Below are 22,282 nucleotides of genomic sequence, written 5' to 3' on the forward strand. Positions count from 1 at the left end.
TAGCAGCAGACAGCATATTAAAAAGCAGAGACTTTACCTTGTCAACAAAGGTCCGTCTAGTCAAGGCTATGATTTTTCCAGTAGTCATGTATGGATGTGAGAGTTGTACTATAAAGAAAGCTGAGTGCCAAAGAATTGATGCTTTTGAACTGTGGTGTTGGAGAAGACTCTCGAGAGTCCCTTGGACTGCAAGGAGATCCAACCAGTCCATCCTAAAGGAGATCAGTCCTGGGTGTTCATTGGAAGGACTGATGTTGAAGCTGAAACTCCAATCCTTTGGCTACCTGATGCGAAGAGCCTGACTCATTTGAAAAGACCCTGATGCTGGGAAAGATTGAGGGCAGGAGAAGGGGAGGACAGAGGATGAGATGGTTGGATGGCACCACTGACTCAATGGACATGAGTTTAGGTACACTCCAGGAGTTAGTGATGGACAGGGAGGCCTGGCGTGCTGTGGTTCATGGGGTTGCAAAGAGTCGGACACGACTGAGTGACTGAACTGAACTGAGGTGATGTAGAAAGGAGCATATGGAGAAGGCAATGGCACCCCACTCCAGTACTCTTGCCTGGAAAGTCCCATGAATGGAGGAGTCTGGTAGGCTGCAGTCCATGGGGTTGCTAAGAGTTGGATACGACTGAGAGACTTCACTTTCACTTTTCACTTTCATGCATTGGAGAAGGAAATGGCAACCCACTCCAGTGTTCTTGCCTGGAGAATCCCAGGGACGGGGAAGCCTGGTGGGCTGCCGTCTATGGTGTCGCACAGAGTCGGACATGACTGAAGCAACTTAGCAGAAGCAAAAAGGAGCATAACAACTAAGGCCACTAATCCATCCAAGCTTTTGCTCACCATGGATTGGAAACCATTTTTGTCCAGTGTGTTGGTTCATCTCAACTCCAGCAGACATTTATGGTTGGAAGTATGTTTTAGTTTTGAAAACAATATTATTGTTTTTATTTTTTGTCCAGTACTTTGAAGACCTGGCAATGGGCAGGAACTTACTTGTCTTTAAAAGGCTATGCCTGAGGCCAGGCCTTGGGGTCCCAGATCTGTGAAATAGGAGGTGGGATTGTAGCATGAGGTCTAGTGTGCAATGACAGGCTGGGGCCCCTTTATCAAGGCAAAAGGCTGGACCTTTGTGACTTTGGACACAAGGCAGGGTTTTCTTGCTCTCCTCTTCAGCTTTGCCCTCTTGCTCTGGCTGCCCTGTCTGCAAGGTGGCCTGGGCAAGGTGAGGACGGACAGGGAGGCGAAATTGACCACCGCCTGGGAGGGGTGTTGGTGACAGCTGGTGAAGGGGTGTCTTGGTATACAGTTCCTTTGGCCTACTCCCCTGTCCTGTTCTGTCTGGTTCTGACAGGTCTTTATAGGAAAACCAAAACAAAGACTCAAGGTAATTATGAGAAAAATCAAATGGGTTGTTGTTTACTTGGTAAGTCTAGTTAGACTCTTTTCGACCCCATGGATTGCAGCATGCCGGGCTTCCCTGTCCTTCACTATCTAATTATGAGAAAGATCAAATGGGTACTTTTGTCTTTAAAACTGCTATCATTATCTGAAATCACTTTTAGGAAGGCCTGGTTGATGGAGAGGCTTCTCTGCTTGGGGTTGTGATCAGTTCTAACCAGAAAAGCGCCGTGGATGGTAAGGGATTCCCTCTCATATTGCTGTTAATGGTAAGTAACAGGATTTTTATGTTTTTGAATTATGATGACTTTTTTTAAAAATTCTGATTTTAATTTTATTTTTTGTTGATTCTTTTTTAAAAAGTTAATTTTTATTTTATTTGGAGACTAATTACTTTACAATATTGTGGTGGTTTTTGCCATACATCGACATGAATCAGCCACGGGTGTACATGTGTCCCCCTATCCTGAACCCCCCTCCCAACTCCCTCCCCAACCCATCCTTCTGGGTTGTCCCAAAGCACCAGCTTTGGGTGCCCTGTTTCACTCATCGAATTTGCACTGGTCAGAATTATGATGACTTCTAATGAGCCCCTTGCGGGCGTGAACACGCAGAGAATCACACAGCTGGTGAAGCTCTGGGCTGGAGGATCGTGAGCCTCGAGAAACAAGAGGCGTCTACTGATGTTTAGGTAAGAACTGGAGCACGTTCAGTCACAACGGTGGTGGCTTTTGGCCGAGGGCAGGCTGGGCCTTCCTCGGGCCCTGCACATCTCCTTTCAGGCGCGGGCAGCCGGCCCCTGACTCCAGTGGGATCCGGGGCGCGCGGGCGCCGCCATCCGGGCGCAACCTCGCGCCCGCGGTCCCGCAGCCTCTCCCGGTCTTGGTGCTGGGGGCCGGGGGAGGGAGGCCCAGGCGAGCGGCCGCCGGCGGCGGGAGGGGGCCGGCGGAGCCCGCGCGGTACGGCAGCTTCAGGTTTCCTCCTGGAGCCCGTGTCGGGCGCGGCGGCGGGCAGGCCGGGCCATGTGATGCCGGATCCAGCGGCAGCCGGCAGGCGCGGAGAGAGCGGGGCGTCCTCAGCGGCGGGCGCAGCCAGCCCGGCCCCGGAGCGCGGCTTCGGCTCCGCCCCCTCGCGCCGGCCGGGCCGCGCCGCAGCCGCCGGGCGTGGGCCGCTTGGGGAGAGCCTCCCAGGCTCGGGCGGCGCGTTCCGGGCGCCCGCGGGCTGGGCGTGGGGCAGCGCCTCGCTCGGGCGCCGGAGGCTGTGGGGCTGCAGCTCTGGGTAAGTGCTCTTTGGGGGCTCCATCCTCGCGTCCCCCGGCCCCTCGGGGCGGAAAAGTTTGCCCGCCTCACCTGAGTTCGCCGTCGCGGAGCTACTTTCTCCAGGGTCCAGGGTCTCCAGGGGGTGGGAGGAGGTGCTGCCGCGGGCTCAGCGGCGCGAAGGATGGCCGCCGCCGCCTCCCGGCCCCTCGGGGACTGCAACAAGTGCAGAGGCGGCGCGGCGGCGGCAGCGGAGCGCGGGGTTCCCCGGCCGCGCGGCCCCTCTCGCCCCCTGCCGGCCCCGCTCCGGGGACCGGGGATGGGTGGGTGGAAGCTGGGTCTCTGTCGTTCGGGTGCCGGGGAAATCAGCGGTCTTCCTGCGGTGGAGAAGAGAGAGCCTCGAAAGCTGGGATCGCCCCTCCCATCAGTGCCTGGCTCCGGGGTGAGGGGTGCGCGGCGGGTCCCCGGAGAGCAGCAGAGCGAGCGAAATTCCGCTCAGGACATAAGCGCCAACGTTTCTTTCGCGTGGAAACGTAAGTGTGCTTTAAAAGGTATCTATAGTTATCCTGGTTAGGAGACGCGGCCAGAATTCCTTTGGACTTCCACAGGATTATTTTGTGGGTCTCTTTTCCACTGGGAACCTGGGGTGTGCGTGGTGGTCCCCTAACGTTCCAGTGCTGGGAGTTTTCCACGGTGGGGCATGATGACGTCCTGTGCTGGCGCCAAGGAGGCTTCCTCGCCTATGAAGGGCTCTGTAGAAGCTGGGTGCTCAGGCCGCCTTGGAAACCCAGCTCTCGTTTCCCAGACACCAGTTAGATTTCCAGGAGAGAATCCATCTGCCTCCCTAGGAACCCATTGCAGCCCCTGTCCCTCTCCTTGGTTTCAGCTGGCAGCAACATCTGTGTTTGCGCAGCGTCTCCCTTCTTGACCCCTGCCTGGGTAGCGATAGACCTCTGCAGATCCAGAGTTAAAGAGGTTTTATCAGCAGACCCCCACCAATAGATAAAAAATAAGAAAATGTAAGATGTTTAGACAGAATTGATCATTTGGGGTCCCATGGGGCCCCAGGTTTTCTAAAGCTTTGCCATCTTGTGTTCTAGGCCTTGAAGATGTCAGGGGAATTGAAGTCCTTTTTTTCACAACAAAAAATCAAAGACCTGTTCTCTTGGGTTCTGTGGGTTGATCTTTGAACAGGATAGTCCAAGCAGTGACAGCTTTACCTGGGAAGCTTTTAAATTTATCTGTCTTGAGTTTTTATATGTGCATTCTTAAAGCACATAGGTATTTACCTTATCCTGATTTATGGCCAAGCTGACTCCTATGGAGTTATTTGGAGGAAAACAAATGACTACTGCAAAAACCTTTGGCTTTTTTCTTACACCACATAGCATTTCAGTTTAATATTCCTTTGTGGACTTTCTGTATGAGTGTTGTGCTCATTGACTTTGATCCAGTAGGAATTTGGATAGCAGCAGACCTCATGGTTAGTGACTAGAGAAACTGAGGCACAGAGCTAGCTATTGGGCATGTGACTCAGGTGAATGCCCTGGCTAATGTGAGAAGGCAGAACAGAGAATTAGTGTTTGTCCTGCTTCTGATTATGTTTTCTTCCTTATCAAAGCCACATAACCTGGTCAACCAAGAACAGGTTATGTAACAGGTGTGTCCTTAGACTTTCCTTTGAAGCACCTCTCCTGTCCCTTAAGCAGTTTAGAAACACTTAAAGGTAGAGAGGAAAACAGTAGTTGGTAACTAAGGCTCTGTGAAATTTCATCAGGTTCCTCACTTGTGTTTCACACCTTTTTTTTGTTTGTTTGCTTAATCATGTGAGTACTGCAGAAGAGTCTGGAATATTTTCTCATTGTGCTTTTATAAGAAACTACTCTTGGGGCTCAGACTTAAATTTCGCAGGAATTTCAGGTGAGCTCTGTTACGTGACCTCCTTTGGTATATGAGAAAAGGAAATGTGTTCTAAAGAGGTATTAAAACATAAAGGACTATAATATTACTTCTATATTAAGGATTCTGTACAGAATTGGTAGCCCCTATACTGGTACTTAAAGCTCTAACTTCACATTCAGCCAGAGTTTATGACCAAGTGTGACTCCCCAGAAAAAAGATTTATGGTATAAATGTCGGAAAACCCCTTGCAATTGGAATATAGCTAGAATGGTACTGCATAGAGTCCAGATTACTCTCAAACTGCCAGGCCAACTGTAATTTTATTATGCTTTAATTTACTGATCAGATATGGCAGACCTGATTTATGTGGTTTTTGTTTAATTGCATCTGTATTTATGTTGCTTTAGCGGGACCTTGAATTTGTTATGAAGAGATGGGTCAAGCCCAGCAACTCCTGTTGAGAGTTCTAAATTAAAAACAGTGTTATAATGGAAGTGCACCAAATTCAGGGAATTCTGCCATGTTAGAGTTGTACTGCAAATATTATGCCACGTTGTAGGGCTTGGGTCCAGATCCCTCCCTTAGGCCAGGCTGGGCTTAAGAGTTATTTTTCTTAAGAAGTACAGGTCAGGTACTAGATCACAGAGCATTTTGCCCTGATTGGATGGTACTCTGCCATTTTTGTCCAGTCTATATAATCCTTAGTTCTTGTGCTATCATCTTGGTATTTAAAAGTTCTTAAAACCTCTAAGCAGCGTCACTTGCTATTTTGCATTCTGGCAGTCTCTATCATGTTTCTCTCTTTTGATGAACATTTTCTTATATGTATTTGACAAATATTTGAGGACCTATTGTATGCCTGGCTCTGCTCTCTGCTTTGATTCTCTGTACTGTGGGGTTCATATCTAAGGCAATACTTTGCTGATTTTAGAATTTTTAGGATCTGTTGCATTTTGAGTGGGCCTCTCCACACTCAACACTAAGACTTTTGGCTGATAAAATGTCAGGTAACTTTTTTCTGTGACAGTGCATCTTCTTAGCTTGACTGCAATTTATCTCTTGAAATTTGATCTTGGGCACAATTGTAATTTTCTTATTTCTACCATGATTGCTCCTGGACTTTTTCTCCTGGATAACCAAGGTAATGAGATTTGACATTTTTAGTATGAAGGAGAGTGAAACATAATTGAATATTGGGCATTTGTTCCAGTGATCTTGATTTTGGACATTTTTATAAAAAAAAAGTAATCTTCAGAGGTACAGTCTCTTATTTTAATCCTCAATTTGGTATTTTGAGGTTTGATTTCTGGAGAGGGTTGATGTAAAAGGAGTGCCTCCTAGCCGAGAATGAAGGCCAGCATAGGAGAAGACGGGCGACACCTTCGCTTTACATAATAGCATGAGTAGAACCAGCACTCAGATACACTGCCTGTTTCAAGTGGCAGACTTTGACTGTTGTGTACATGATCATTTTACCTTTAAAAATGCTTAAAATGTTAATATGCTTTCTATGTTTCTCTCAGACACAAAATCCCTTAAAAAAAGCATGAAATATATTGCATATATCAACAAAATGTATGGTTTAGCTCTTAGATTCATTATCATACACTAGCGATCGTGCCCTTTTCAAGGCTTGCGCCTCTTCTTCCGTTATTTTATAATTTAAAGCATTTATCCTTTATAAATTATCACCAAGTGGTTAAGAGTGGGGACTCTGGGGCCAGTCCGTCTCATGAGATGGACCTGACTCTGTCGCCTCCCTCTACCTCAGGTTTCACATCTGTGAAATGGGGATAATCCCTGTAACCTGCCCTCTAGGGTTGCTGGAGGAATTGAGTGAGTTAATTTGCAGAGAGCACTTCTAGTAGTGCCTGGCAGAGAGTAAGTGTCAGAAAGTGATGGTTAGATTGATAACAAATGGAAAATAGCCATTGAAAAGGGAGCTTGAGCAGGTTCTCCAGGTTTCAGAACGCAGTGAGGTGTCTGTGTGATCTCAGGGGGCAGCGCCCTCGGCTGGGAGTCCAGGGCAGGAATGGAGACTCGCCTCTGGCCTCTCAGCTGTGTAACCTGGGGCAGGTATAACCCCTCTGTGGGTCTCAGCTTCCTCATCTGGTCACAGAGGAACGAGTAGACTTGATGGTCTCTAAGGACCTGCTGCTTCGAATGTTCGATACAGCCCTGAAATTTGAAGGTGAGGAGGGTGAATGTCAATTCAGCTTTTGCTGTCTTGGGCAGCATGGCCAGGATGTACTGTCGACAGGGTCAGTCCTGCACCTGCAGCGGGTGGTCGGAAACATTTGAAGGATTATGAAATAATACTATTAACTTACCTCACCTTGATCACCAGACAGTCATCAGGTTGAAATGACTGAGTTATCTTTCTGGACTTAGTCCAGAGGGACTTCAGACATGAAAGTCTGGAGCCCACGCCTGTGGGTCATAGACCATCCTGCTCCCTTTCTTCTGTGGAAAACCCCGCTCCTTGTGGAAGAGGGCGGGGTAGAGCTGAGAAGGTGAAAAACAAGTGGGCTGATTGTTTCTGAATTTCATGATTAAAACATTTTCACACCTGATACAAGGGAAAATGTCACCAATGGCCTTTGCAGGGATGCTGTAAACTAGAAGGGTTTGGAGAAAAGGCAGTCTCTTAAGGACTTCTAACTATCGAGGAAGTTTTCGTTGGGCTGAATGGTTCAGGCAAGTCCTTCTGGGGCAAATTTGTCTCTTCCCCACTAATGACTGTTGTTTATTGTCTGTGCCTGGTCCTTTTTCTTGCTCCACCAGACTCCTGGTTTGCTGTGTGGCCAGGTGTTAGTTTAAAAAAGTATGGGGTGCTCAGTGATTAATGAGATTATGGGTTAGTTGAGTCTCTAGCCCAGGATTCGAAGCCTGGCTGTTTGTTGGAATCACCTGGGTTCAGAATCGTTTAACTTGGGGCCAGCATCATCTTTCAAAAAGGTGACACTAGTTACTTATAAAAGGGTTTGCTAGCTACTTTCGTAATCTTTAGTGTTTCTGGCTTTCTGCAGCTGAAAGAATCCAGGAAAGGGTGATTTTCATGGCATTCCTTTTAAATGGTCGGCAAGTCACATGTCTCCTATTGCCTGGTCTCATGGACCTTCTGCTCCCATTAGCCAGGACTAGTAACTGCCTGTGGAACAAGCCCTGTATTTCCTAACTTCTTTGACGTTGTTCCTTTGTTCCCCTTTTCTTTCTAGCTGAAGTCTCTCGCAGTCCTCAAAGCAAGCATAAGCCACCATCTCTGAAACTGTTGACTGAATTCTCAATTTTCCAACTTGAGCGTAAGCCCATTTATGGCTAGAACGCCGATTTAGGCTACTTTGTAGGGTGTCCAAGCAGAATATACATATATTGGATGGTTGTTAGTAATTCCACTGTTACATCAAGTCCTAATTTACAGCATCCCCACAGATGCTAATGGTGATGTTTTCCTTTGTATCAGGTGTGGATTGCATTGGAAAATATTGAGATACATGGGAGGGAAGGAGAATGTTGCTCAAGAAGTTAGATGGCTGGTCCTTCTCAGATATAAATGAGAGGCTACCCAGGCCTCTTTAGGTAACTGTACATTCTGTCTCAGAGAAGGCAATGGCACCCCACTCCAGTACTCTTGCCTGGAAAATCCCAGGGACGGGGGAGCCTGGTGGGCTGCAGTCCATGGGGTCACGAAGAGTCGGACATGACTGACCGACTTCACTTTCACTTTTCACTTTCATGCATTGGAGAAGGAAATGGCAACCCACTCCAGAGTTCTTGCCTGGAGAATCCCAGGGATGGAGGAGCCTGGTGGGCTGCTGTCTATGGGGTCGCACAGAGTTGGACACGACTGAAGTGACTTAGCAGCAGCAGTACATTCTATCTGGGGAAATGAATGAAATTCTTGTTCAGAGTTATAGTCTTAAGACTGAAGGAAACTCGAAAGGTTTTTCTCTAGTTTCTAGCAAGTGAACAATCCCCATGTATAGCATACCTCCAAATGGTTGACCATTTGATTATTGTCCTTGAATACTTTCAGTAATGGGGGATTAATAACCAGAGATACCCCAGTCTGTCTTTGTTTTCTTCCCTCAACTTTAGATACAATTACTTGTCAAATTGTGCAACATGATTTGATATACATGTACATTGTGGAGCAATTACCAGGATCAAGATGATCAACACATTCATCCCCTCACATAGTTAACTTTTCCTGTGATGAGAACACTCAAGATCTACTCTCAGCAACTTTCCGGTATGCAATATCATATTTTTTTAACTATAGCCACTGATGCTGTATGTTGTCTTTGTTAAAATATCTGTGTAGGTTCTCTGCCCATTTTGTTTGTTTTGTTTTATTCAATCATTTGACTGCATGGTGTGTCATGTGGGATCTTAATTCCCTGACCAGGGATTGAACATGTGCCCCCTGCTTTGGAATATTAACCACTGGACCACCAGGGAAGTCCCTACCCATTTGAAAAATGAGATTTTGTTCTGCTACTGAGTTGTATGAGGTCCCTTATATATTTTGGATATTAACCTCTTGTTAGATATATGGTTTACATATATTTTCTCCCATTCTGTAGGTTGCCTTTTCATTTTGTTGATGGTTTCTTTTGTTGTGCAGAAGCTTTAGTGGTGGCTCAGACGGTTAAGCATCTGTCTACAATGTGGGAGACCCGGGTTTGATCCCTGGGTTGGGAAGATCCCCTGGAGAAGGAAATGGCAATCCACTCCCATTGCTATTGCCTGGAAAATCCCATGGACTGAGAAGCCTGGAGGCTACAGTCCGTGGGGTCGCAAAGAGTCGGACACGACTGAGCGACTTCACTTTCACTTCAGTCACGCTTGTTGATTTTTTGCATTTGTTCCTTGTTCTTTCGGTGTCATATCCAAAAATCGTTGCCAAGACTGACATTAAGGAGCTCCCCTGCCATATTTTCTTCTAGGAGTCTTATGATTTCAGGTCTTACAAGTCTTTAATCCACTTCAAGTTAATTTTTGTGAGTGGTATAGGATAGTGGTCCAATTTTATTCTTTTGCATATGTATGTCTGGTTTCCCCAGCATCATTTATTGAAGAGACTTTTTCCCATTGAGTATTTTTGGTTTCATTGTTAAATATTGACCATACAGGCATAGACTTATTTCTGGGCTTTCAGTTCTGTTTCATTGATCTCTGTGTCTGTTTTTATGTCAGTACCATACTATATTGATAGCTTTGTGATATAATATGCAATCAGGAAGTGTGATGCCCCCATCCTTGTTCTTCTTAAGACTGCATTGTCCATTCAGGCTTTTATTGCTCCATACACATTTTAGGACAATTGTTTTCTATTTTCCTGAAAAATAATTGCAGTTTTGACAGGGATTACGTTGAATCTGTAGATGGCTTTGGGCAGTATGGGCATTTAAACAGTATTAACTCCTCTGATTCATGAACACGAGTATCTTTCCATTTGTCTTCAGTATCTTCGGTGTCTTACAGTTTTTGATGTATAGTTAAATTTGTTAAATTTATTCCTAAGTATCTTACTGTTTTTTGATGCTATTGTAAATGGCATTATTTTCTTTATTCTCAAGATGGTTAATTAGTGTACAGATTTTTGTACGTTGATTTTGTGTTTTGTGACTTTACTGACTTCATTTATTAGATCTAACAGTTTTTTTGTTGGAGTACTGAGGATTTTCTATGTAAGATCATGTCATCTTCAAAGAAACATTTTTATTTCTTCCTTTCCCAGTGGACTGCCTTTTAATTCTTCTTGTCTAATTGCTGTGACTAGAACTTCTGTACTGTGTTGACTGGAAATGATAAGAGAGGACATCCTGTCTTATTCCTGATCATGGAAAGCTTTCTATCTTTTCACTGTTGAGTATGGTATTATCTGTGAGTTTGTTATATATGGCCTTTATTATGTTGAGGTATGTTTCTTCTATACCCAATTTGTTGAATTCTTATTAAAGGATGTTGAACTTTTGTTAAATGCTTTTTCTTCATTTGTTAACACATTTATTGATTTATGTATGTTTCTTTTTTCATTAATTTAAGTGTTAATCACTATAAACTTCCCTCTTAGAACTGTCTTTGTTACATCCCAAAAGTTTTTGTATGTTGTGTTTCTATTTTTAATCTCAAGATTTTTGGATTATTTGAGTTCTTCTTTGACCAGTTGGTTTTTTAGAAGTGTAATTTAATTTCCACACATCTGATTTTTATTCTGACATTCTTCCTGTTATTGACTCCTAGCTTTAATCATTGTGGTTGAAAAAGATATTTTATATGGCTTTCATCTTCTTAAAATTTGTTAAGACTAATTTTGTGACCCAAAATACTCTCCTGGAGGATATGTGTGTGCGTAAGAAGAATGTGTATTCTTCTGCTGTTGAATGGAATGTTTTGTATGTTAGGTACATTTGACCGAAAGTATTGTTTAGGTTCTTTATTTCCTTCTTGATTTTCTATCTGGATAATCTGTCTATTGTGAAGTCCTCTACGCTTGCATTGCTGTTTCTGCCTTCAGATTTGTTGTGTGTGTTAAGTCACTTCAGTTGTGTCCGACTCTTTGCGACCACGTGGGCTGTAGCCCTCCAGGCTCCTCTGTCCATGGGATTCTCCAGGCAAGGATACTGGAGTGGGTTGCCATTCTCTTCTCCAGGGGAATCTTCCCGATCCAGGGACTGAACTCGGTCTCCCGCATTGCGGGCAGATTCTTTACCATCTGAGCCACCAGCATGCATATAATTATAATTGTATATCCTCTTGATGAACTGACCTCATTATTATATAATGACCTTATTTGTCCCTTGTTACAGCTTTTCTCTTAAAGTTTATTTTGTCTCATAAGTATAGGTACCCCTTTCTTTTAGTTTCTATTTGCATGGATGTCTTTTCCTATCCTTTCACTTTTAGCCTATGAGAGTCCTTAAAGTTTAAGTGAGTTTCTTGTAGGAAGCATATACTTGGGTCTTGAGTTTTTGTCCATTCAACTACTCTTTATCTTTGAATTTAAACCATTTACATTTAGAGTAATTTAGTTATTGATAGCAAAGGACACGCTATTGACATTTTGTTAATTGCTTTCTGATCGTTTCATAGTTCTTTTGTTTTTCCTCTCTAACTGTCATCCTTTGTGAGTTGATGAGGAGGCCTACCAGGGTTCTCCTACTGTTCTTTTATTTATGGAGTGAAATCCCTCCAAGGGGATCCTTCTTGGCACCAAGCTGCTCTGGACTGAGGGATGGAGTGATGACAAATGCTTCCTAGGCTTTTCTATGCTGTCATCCTCTGTTTTTGAGCTCCACAGGGTTTCTGCTGCTGCTGTGTAGCCTAGAGCTTTCCCAGGACTGTGTTCATTGGTTTGTAGGTGGGCCATCTTTGGAAACCTTACATTTTTGAATGGTTTGTAGGTGGGCTATCTTACATTTTTGAAAACTAATTACATACCCTACCTTGAAGCCTATTTAAGTTGGTAAATCTTTCAACCCTTGTTAAGTGACATGATATTGAATCATCTCACTACCTTGAATACTGAACATATACCAATTTGCTATGTTCTTCTTATACGCTGACTGATGGTAAGTAGAACCATTCTAACCCTTGCTGAGATCCCCCTTTCCTCCCCAACATCCCTCCCTGCCCCAGTAAGCACTGAAGCCTCAAGGTTAAGATTGCCAGCTGCAGATTACCAAAGTAGGGAGACTCTTTAGCTGTTACTTTCTGCCTTGTGTTGGGTAAGTTATCTGGACTTTTAGTCTGTTTTTACCTATCTCTCTTAAATAGAGTTGTTAAAAATGCTTAGCACAGAACCTGGGATAGATAGAATAATTTCTCTTAACAATGGCTTTCCAACTGTAGTCCTTCTAAAACAAGATTGCTGACTCTTGATGGTCAGTCATCTCGAAATAACTAAGTTTGTTTTTACACATGTTGCTGCTGAGTCACATCTCTTCATTCACGGATGTGTACAATTGGCTTCTTAGTCCCATGAATAAAACTTAATATTTATCTAAATTTCCTGTATATGACCATCTGTTCTAGCCTTTCAAAGTCTTTTAGATTGTTTATCTGTACATTAATCATTCACAACCGTTTTTTATTCCAAGTTATCCACAGATTATGCGTTTCTTCAGTGTTTTAAGGAATAAAATTGTTGCCTAGGCTGAGCTCAAGGGCAGAACAATTTAATGTTTCCGTACACAGGGCTTCCCTTGTGACTCAGTGGTAAAGAATCTGCCTGCAATTCAGGAGACTTGTGTTCAGTCCCTGGGTTGGGAAGATCCCCTGGAGGAGGAAATGGCAACCCACTCCAGGATTGCCTGGAGAATCCCATGGACAAGAGGAGCCTGGTGGGCTACAATCAATAGGGTCGCAAAGAGTTGGACAGGACTGAGCACACTCGCACATACAGACTTTACTTCAGATTAATGTTTATCAGTTTTAGGTAAAGTTGTTCATAGACTTATTCCTGTTTGCACTAGCATCTGATTCTTAATTCGCCATCCTGTCATAAGGATATATGCTATATCAACCAAATCTACTGTACATCTGCTATATGGAATTACCAATTTGGTGACCACATGGTGGAGTGGGGTTAGTCTCATGTGACTTATTCTTACAGAACTTACCCTGGCTCCAGGTAGCTACTGCTTCCTCTGAGGTACTCAGACACCAGCTTTTTAGTCTACTCTAGAATCTTGCTTGTGATGAGTTTGAAGCTCTTCTGTCTCTAGTTTTTGTTTTTTTAAAAAATCTTTATTGGAATATAGTTGACTTACAATGTTGTGTTAGTTTCAGGTATGCAGTAGAGTGAATCTGTTATATGTATGTCCACTGTCTTTTAGATTCTTTTCCCACATAGGCTCATTAGGATTGGCTTTTTTGAAAATTGGCTGTCTCCTATGTTTGAATCCTGTCGTTGTCCACAGTTCTTGGTAGATTATGACTGGAAAATCTCATTGGGCTCTTTCCCATCTTGACCCTGTCCAGAGGTGTCCTCTTAGGATCGACTTTCCCACTTACAGAAGTTCTTTCTGTCCTCTTCAAGTGGAAGGTTTTCTTCCTCCAAGAGTAGACAAAGTCTCAGTCGCTGTGGAGGAGTTCTCCTTATCATCCATCTACACTATATCACCAGTCCTAAGAAGATCTATCTATTCCTTCCTTGATGTTCTGCCTTAAATAAATTGAAGTAAAAATCTCATTATCTTTAGTTTTTTTGGCAACCTCATGTTATTTGGGCCTTTGGTCTGTCTGACACAGCTCTTAAGAGCATGCTGTCTTCATTATCTGTGCTGGAAAAGAGGCAGGGAGGAGGATAAAAGCAAAGCAATTATTTTTATCATCTGAATGGAAAACAGCACAATGCTGGGAATTGGGAGGCCTGGCTTTAGTCTTGAGCTCCTTGAACATAATGATCTCTCTATATCGCCACTGAATCCATATCGTCTGCAAATGGGAGGTCTTGGGTTACTTCTTTGAACCATGGTGATTTCTTTAGGTAGTGATTTCACTGATTGATAATAACATTTGGATGGGCTTCCCTGGTAGCTCAGCTGTAAAGCATCTGCCTGCTATGCAGGAGATGCATTGTGTAGGAGCTGTGGGTTCGATCCTACTGTGTATCAGCATATAAATTCGTGTATAAGAAATGGCTCATTTAACTCTTCATTGTTACCTTTTATGAAATCACCAGCTCTGCAACTTGTCAGAAGTTCTCAGGGATGAATTTCTGGAAGTTGTTTTTATACCCGCTCTCCCAGCCCTTAAAGACTTAGCCAGTTTCCTGCGGGCCACTCACTATTCTTGGCTGTAAGGGGCAACACACAAAACCTATTGTCAGCGCTTTATTAAGTTTTAAATGGATGTATTCTTAGGGGGAATAAAATAGAAGCATTTCTCTTAAATGGTATCATTCATGTCAAAGTTGTTATATAAAATACATATGTATTTTTCTTTTCCCATTTAATAACCAGAAATGTTGATAGCCTAATAATTGAATGTAAAACACAATGTCAAAAATCTTTAAAATCGGTCATGGGAATTCGAGTTGTTCTTTGTTCTTTACTTAGAAAGATTCTATGGGACAGAAACTATGAGGCAAAGGTCTCATGGCTTTTGATTTTGGGCCTTTTAATAAAAACTTTTAAGTTGGGGTGAAATAGATTTCACATATAGTTAAATTAGGTTGTTTTGCAATAAAAATGAACACTGTAGATTACTTTCATATCTGTAGAAAGTCCCAAATTAGCTTTTCACTTGGTTTACTTACAAAAAGGGGGCTGAGCTAGGGAAAATTCAAAATTACCATGGAAAACGTTCATTTTGAAAGAAACGCCAAGTAGAATTTAGATACTGGTTTGTTGGTTTTTCTTAAAATTAAAAATAGAATAAGCATTTCTTTTTTCTTTCACCTTCATAGTAGGAAACTTTATGTTTATTGTCAGTATGGCATCTTTATGTACAAGTAGCTGCAGAAATTAATAGACATAGACAAGATGTCTGGATTTCAATTTAAGAATTTTTTTTAGTGGGAGTGGGACATGATTGCTGGTGTTTTGTGCCTTTTATTTAAAAATGATGGTAGATTCTCTGTAAAAGAAACATTTTAAAAACATAGTCTGGGGATAGCAAAGGCTGAAGCAGAAGCAGAATTTCTGTTGAAATCTTAGCACCGCCACCGACCTACTGGGGGAGTTGTGCCACCTCTCCTGGCTCTAGTGACCTCATTTGAAACCTGAGGAGTTGGGCCAACCCCTTTTCTGTGGCACATCCTGTCTCTTCAGTTCTGTGCTTCTCTGGAGGTAAGGATGGTGTTTTAAGCCTCCCTTAGATTACTGGCCGACTGCTTGGTTCCTAGAGCGCTTTCAGACACTTGAGTGGCAACATCTGAATTGTTCGGGAAACTGGGTTTGAAGAAGCCACTTCAGGGTTGCATCTTTACAGGGAGAAATGGTTGCTCACAGCCTGAGATTTCCCTGTGGTGGCAGCTCATGTTGTTGTTATCTGAATACTTCATGAGCAGTGAGGTGGAATCAGCCAGTAATAATGTCGTAATTATTTTTAATTGAATCCACACATGACTGAAAATGGGTATTAATTTCATTTTAGCAGAAGGAGTTAATGTCCCTAACTCCATTTAGGATAGGTGGAGAATAGGCACTGATAATCATTTTTTGAAAAAATTTTTGAAAAATGCCAATTTTTAGCTACAATAACACTTATAATGGCTCTTTCTTTCTCCTCCTCTGCTTCCCCACTTCCCTCCACTTTGTTTTAAACTTGTAAAATCAAGTAAGTGAAATCCCTTCTTTTTTTTTCAAAAGGTATAGCAAATTTATAAAACCTCTGGTATTTAATGTAGCTCCTGATTAGTGATATTAAAGAAAGCAAAATTGTACTCATGAAAAGGTGCCATTTTAAGGCATGGCACTTCAAGATAAAGATATCTTATTGTACTTGTGATGTGGACACTGGGCATTTTTCTGTTTGGGATTTTACTTACTGGATGTGGGGACTCTAAACATTTATCCAGGAGTTCTTTCCAAAGCTTTTCTACCTCAGGGAGTTTAAGAGTTCTGTTAGAGTTGTTTTTTTTTTTTTTTTTTCCTATTAAATCCTAGTTTTGCTGGTAGAGAGTTCTGTTATTTTTCTGTTGACCAATCATGAAACAATGGTATTAAGTGAGTAATAGTTACATAATCACAATAGTAAAAGATGTTTATCTGCTTTCACAATCAATAGCCAGATGAAAAATAAAAGATAATTACAATTGCAAGCCATAATGGGAACATGATTAACCTAACAATATAAAATAATAACGTACAATTTAGGCGGTCAAGCAGAGTGACGTGGTAAGTGGAAGTGCGTGCATGTACATGTTTTCATCTGCTCAGCCAGTCTTGCTCTTTTGGTTGGTGCATTTAATGCATTTACATTTAAAGTAATTATCGATATTTATGATCCTAACACCATTTTTAAAAAATTGTTTTGGGTTTATTTTCTGTAGGTCTTTTCCTTCCCTTTTGTTTCCCACCTAGAGATTTTCCTTTAGCACATGTTGTAAAGCTGGTTTGGTGGTGCTGATTTCTCTTAACTCTTGCTTGTCTGGCAAGCTTTTGATTTCTCCATCAAATCTGAAGGAGAGTCTTGCTGGGTAGAGTAATCTTGGTTGTAGGTTTTTCCCTTTCATCACTTTATATATATCACGCCATTCCCTTCTTTGTAGAGTTTCTGTTGAGAAATCAGCTGAGAGCCTGATGGGAGTCCCCTTGGATGTTGTTTGTTGTTTTTCCCTTGTCACTTTTAATATTTAATCTTCCTCTTTAGTTTTTGTCAGTTTGATTACTATGTATCTTGGTATGTTCCTCCTTGGGTTTATCCTGCTTGGGATTATCTGTGTGTCCTGGACTTGGTTGACTATTTCCTTTCCCATGTTTTGGAAATTTTCAGCTATTATCTCTTCAAATATTTTCTCAGGTCCTTTCTCTCTCTATTCTCCTCCTGGGACCCCTGTAATGCAAATGCTAGCGTGTTTAATGTTGTTCCAGAAGTCTCTTAGACTGCCTTCATTCTTTTCTCTCTATTCTGTTCTGCAGTAGTGATTTCCACCATTCTGTCCTCCAGGTCATTTATCCATTCTTCTGCCTCAGTTATTCAGCTATTGATTCCTTCTAGTGTTATAGTCATCTCTGTTTGTTTGTTCTTTAGTTCTTCCAGGTCTTTGGTACACAATTCTTGCATCTTTTCTATTGTTTTTCTGAGATCCTGGTTCATCTTCACTATTATTATTCTGAATTCTTTTTCTGGAAGGTTGCTTGTCTCCACTTCATTGAGTTTTTTTTTCTGGGGTTTTGTCTTGTCCCTCTGTCTGGGACATAACTTTCTGCTTTTTCATCCTGGCTTAACTTTCTGTAATGTTTTTGTTTTAGCTGTTGTGGGGACTGTGGTTCTTCTTCCTTCTTCTGTCTGCCCTCTGATGGAGGAGGCTAAGAGGCTTGTGTAAGCTTCCTTATGGGAGAAACTGGTGGTGGGAAAAACTGGGTCTTGCTCTGTTGGGCAGTGCCCTGCTTAGTAAAGCTTTAATCCAATTATCTGCTGATGGGTGCTGATGGGCTCCCTCCCTGGTAGTTTTTTGGCCTGAAGTAACCTAGCCTTGGACTCTATGGTAGGGTTAATGGTGCCCTCCAAGAGGGTTTACGCCAAGGGCGACCTTCCCAGACTGCTGCTGCCAGTGCCCCGTCCCTGTGGTGAGCCCCTGCCGACCCACGCCTCCACAGCAGACCCTCCAGCACTAGCAGGGAGTTTTGGTTCGGTCTCCTGTGGGGTTGCTCTTCCTTTCCTCTGGGTCTTGGTGTGTGAAAGATTTTGTTTGTGTCCTCCCTCCAAGAATGAAATCTGTTTCCCCTCGTCCTGTGGAAGTTCTATAATCAGACTTGCTGGCCTTCAAGGTCAGATTCCTGGGGATACCCAGTCCCTTTGTTGGATCCCCAAGCTGGGAAGCCTGGCGTGGGGTTCAGAACCTTCACAACAGTGGGAGAACTTCTTTGGTATTGTTGTTGTTCTCCAGTTTGTGGGTCACTCACCTGGTGGGTATGGGATTTGATTTTGTCGGGATTGCACCCCTCCTGCCATCTCGCTGAAGCTTCTTCTTTGTCTTTGGATGTGGGGTTTCTTTTTTGGTGGGTTCTAGCATCCTCCTGTTGGTAGTTATTCAACAGCTAGTTGCAGCTTTGGTGTTCGTGCAGGAGGAGCTAAGCCCATGTCCTTCTACGCCACCATCTTGAACCAGAAGCTGGAATTCTCTGCTAGAGTTTTGAACTTTCACTGAGTTGAGCTTGGCTAGTAATTACTATGAGGCAGGCTTATATGGGTGCTGGGGGCTTAGAGAGAAGAGGCTTGGAAATATTAATAGCTTTTGAGGAGCTCTCAGTGCTGTCAGATCAGCAGCCATGAAAGAAAGTGAGTGTGTTGTGATGTGGAGATGGCAGGGGCAGGGTGCTCTCAGCTGCCCGGGAGATGTGCCTGGTATAATGGGAATCAAAGTGTTGCCCGGTCTTTGTTTTGTTGTTATAGTTTCCTAAACATCATCTGTATTGTAAATATGTATCTGCCTCAGTGATGTTATAAAAACAGAAGTGAATTTAAGAAATAGACATTTTAATGAAAATCTGTATACTTAGTTCATAAATATAATTGGAGTATCTTTTAGATGTCATAACTCAGCACTTACTTTGAAACTCTTATTAAACTTATGTAATTGTTGCTAACTAAACTTTTCAAATTGTTTGTTATCAAACATTTACAGTAACTGTTTGGTAAGGGGCAGGGGAGAAATTGGTTATTATCAAACTAAAAGTCCTATTTTGTATTTATTTACATTTGTTTTGGCAATATGCTTATAATGACTTTATATTTTAAATTTGTATGGAAAAACCTAGCTCTATACACACACACATACGCACACATACACACAAACACTTTTTTCCCTAACTACAGACACTTGAGAATGGAAGCAATTTTATAGATTTCTCAACGTTGGATCAAGGGGGGAATTGATTCTAATGTTTCTGTTGTTGGGCGACAGCTCTGCAGGACTAAGCTCTCCACAACTTGAATTACATCGTGCGCACCAGTTTTAAACTAGGGGAGGCAAATGGTAGTTCTTTATCTTTCCTGATGGCAAGAAAAATAGACATTTCAACTGTGCCTTTAGATTCGCAATCAGGTTGATGGAAACAAATAGCCCCAGGTCATTCACCTTAAAATCTAAGTAAAGAAACAAACAGTCGGCCAACCAGAGGTGTAGAATTGGTATAGAATTTAAAGGCTCAAGAGGCAGTTTTCTATGACAGTTAACCTGGGGTATTCTCTAATGCACATTAATGAAGTCTCCTTTATGTACAGCTGGGAAGGTCCCCTGGAGGAGGAAATGGCAACCCACTCCAGTAGTTTTGCCTAGAGAATCCCATGGACAGAGGAGCCTGGAGGGCTACAGTCCATGGGGTCGCAAAAAGTCGGACATGACTGAGTGACTAATACTAATACTGATAGTAGTGACATTAAAGAATACTGCTGTGGATACCCTGAGTACATGCTGGCTTTTATTTTGGAGCACAGCATTGTTTGAACAGTTCAGTACTTAAAATTAAAAAATAAATGCCTTCGTGGCCACAATTCAATATCACTAAACTTACAGAGCATTTAAAGTCACATAGCGCTTAAAAGATACTGACCAAATGAATCACCGCCTCGTGTGTTGTTTTGACAGGAAGTGTATCATGTCTCAATAATTTCCTTAACATTTTTTCCTGCCAGGTGCCTGCTTTCTTCTTGTTAACTTATTCCCATAGAATTCCAAATATGTAGTTGATTTCCCTACTGATACTTTTATAGTTCCTTTTTCCCCTTCTTTAGAGTAGCTGCTGCACTTCTGTTCATATTGAATTCAAGGCTTATTACAGGGAAGAGAGAATGAGAAGCCCTTTTGGAGACTAGGATTCAGCCAGGATGCCTCTGTCTGGTGAGTGAATCTTCTTGGCTCCAGCGTGTAAAATTTTGTCAAGGAGGTGTTAAGACGTGCCTGTTGACAGACCGGGTCTGGGGCCAGATGAGCGTGAAATGTTGTTCAGTCATCTGTGCAAAGATTAGAGGGAATTCTTATTTCCTATGTATATATGCAATTGAATGCTTTTTTTTTTTTTTTACATCAAACCTGAGCTACCCTGAAATAAAACAAGTTAGGAAAATAAGATCCGGGGCTCTGTTTTAAGCAAGGTGCTGTGCAGTGAGGTGCGTCGTGCCGGCCACGCTTACAGGGCGCTGTGCGCAGTGCTCTCGGGGAGGTGTGGGCTTAGGACCCCGAGGTGCTCAGGGCAGGGCTGCGGCTGGGAGGACAAGCCCGCCAAGGGAAGCAGACCTTCTTGGCTTGTAGCATCTTCCGGTGGAAGTAGGTGCAGAAATCTCCTTTTTCTAAATTAAGAAATTATGCGGATGTGGGCAAAGCAGAATGTTTGTCAGTAACGTGCAGCTGTTGGACATTCATGTGTTTGCCTTGGGATATTTGGGTCAGGGGATTTTTGACTAGTAAAAATGTATAGGTAGCATCATAACTAAACTCATGTACGCTTTATTACCTAATAAAAACACTTGTAAATTGTATTTTTATCAGTGAGTTATCAGTCACAGCATTCTATTTTATAGCATGCTTTATATTTTTTGTGTGTGATTTTTGTGATTTACTGCTTGCTTCTTTGGTAGGATAATTTTATGGTTTAAATCCCTTATTTTTCTTTCTTGGATACAGAATTATTGCATTTTACGTATGCAGTAGGTAACTTCTAAAAACAGTGGTTTCTTCCACCAGAAATTTTCCCTTTCTTGTGGTGTGGGATTACATGGTATAGATAGTGTCTTATGTCACTAGACATTAAAAGCATGGAAATTCATAGTGTATCCCATGTAACATTGAAGACTGTAAGTAGATCTGAAGAAGGCATGCCTGTTGAGGTTATCACTTACACGATCACAGATGGTTCTTATGACACATTAGTATAGTATAAGCTTTTAGCTATGCTAGGAAGGTTAATTTTTCACATCTGTACCCTTCTATTTCGGAATAACAAATTTGTGTAGAAAAAGAAAAGCATTTATTGGCAGACCAGTCCATTTCAGAAATGTTAACAATGAATGTCCGATTTTTGTAATGCATTAATACAGGTGTCAAAACCACTATATGATTAAGGCCAGGTGCACGTATGGTGAATAGCATTCTTGAAAATGTTGGACATTTTGCTTGGACACTAGCTCTACGTTATGCAGAGTGATGGGAGTGAGGTGAGCTGGGCTGGGACTCCTCCTTGCATTCTTCTCTGCATTCCTCTGGCAGGGATCAGGCAGGAACCTCGCAACAAACCCATAAGCAAGACCCATATCCCCATCCTCAATTCCCTCATCTGCTCCCTTCTGTGACTCTCTGAGCAACATATAAACAGTTGCATGTACAATATGAAAACCCCTTAAGAAAGTTAAACAGCCTTATTAAGTATATTTTACATGGCTTGGGTCAGAGTGCCATTTACCTATCAGTTTGGCATTGCTTTGATATGTACTGTGCCAAAGAAAACTTCAGCCAGCAGAGGTCAAAGCGGAGCTTTCTTCTGCACTGCTAACATTAGAAAAAAGCTTAAAAGAATTATTCTGTCAGCTAGTTAAGAATTTATTAACAGGCCACTTTTGGGTAAAATGCAGGTGTTCTCAGTCTCAAAATTAAACTTGAGGTTGGCCGTGCAGACCTCGTTGAACTTCAGTAGAGCGTTTTGCACATCTGTGTTCCCTCTCTGAATGGGCATGATGCCAGCTGTCTAGATAAAACTGAAAGTGTTAAGTGTTAGTTGCTCTTGTATCTAACTCTCTGCAACCCCATGGACTGTAGCCCACAAGGCTTCTCTGTCCATGAAATTCTCCAGGCAAGAATACTGGAGTGGTTGCCATTCCTTCTCCAGGGGATCTTCCCAACCCAGGGAACCTGGGTCTCCTGCATTGCGGGCAGATTCTTTACCATCTGAGCCACCAGTGACGCCCCAGATAAAACTGAGTGGTCTGCTAATCAAGTGAAATTGCAGATGGAAACTCTTTGGAAAAGATAAGTAATATATTGATATAAAATCAAAGCCTAAAGCATGATAGCTCTGTGAGAAGTTACCGTGGCATAACTCTGTGA

At 42.6% G+C, this 22,282-nt stretch overlaps 1 protein-coding gene across 6 annotated transcripts in view; it reads left to right on the top strand.

Moving 5' to 3' along the window:
* Window positions 1-1,907: 1,907 nt before the first annotated feature.
* Window positions 1,908-22,282, top strand: part of ARHGEF28 (Rho guanine nucleotide exchange factor 28) — a 345,798-nt gene continuing 325,423 nt past the window's right edge. For 3 of the 6 annotated variants that reach the window (XM_070357587.1, XM_070357588.1, XM_070357589.1), the window contains exon 1: window positions 2,711-3,197. In XM_070357587.1, coding sequence (XP_070213688.1) covers window positions 2,849-3,197 — 349 coding nt within the window. In that variant the 5' untranslated portion in view covers window positions 2,711-2,848. Of the gene's footprint in view, window positions 2,687-2,710; window positions 3,198-8,766; window positions 8,819-20,055; window positions 20,084-22,282 lie in introns of those variants that run through there. The other 3 variants (XM_070357593.1, XM_070357591.1, XM_070357592.1) reach the window with 3 other exon arrangements.

The sequence above is a fragment of the Bos mutus genome, chromosome 20, assembly GCF_027580195.1.
Source record: "Bos mutus isolate GX-2022 chromosome 20, NWIPB_WYAK_1.1, whole genome shotgun sequence".
Lineage (NCBI taxonomy): Eukaryota > Metazoa > Chordata > Mammalia > Artiodactyla > Bovidae > Bos > Bos mutus.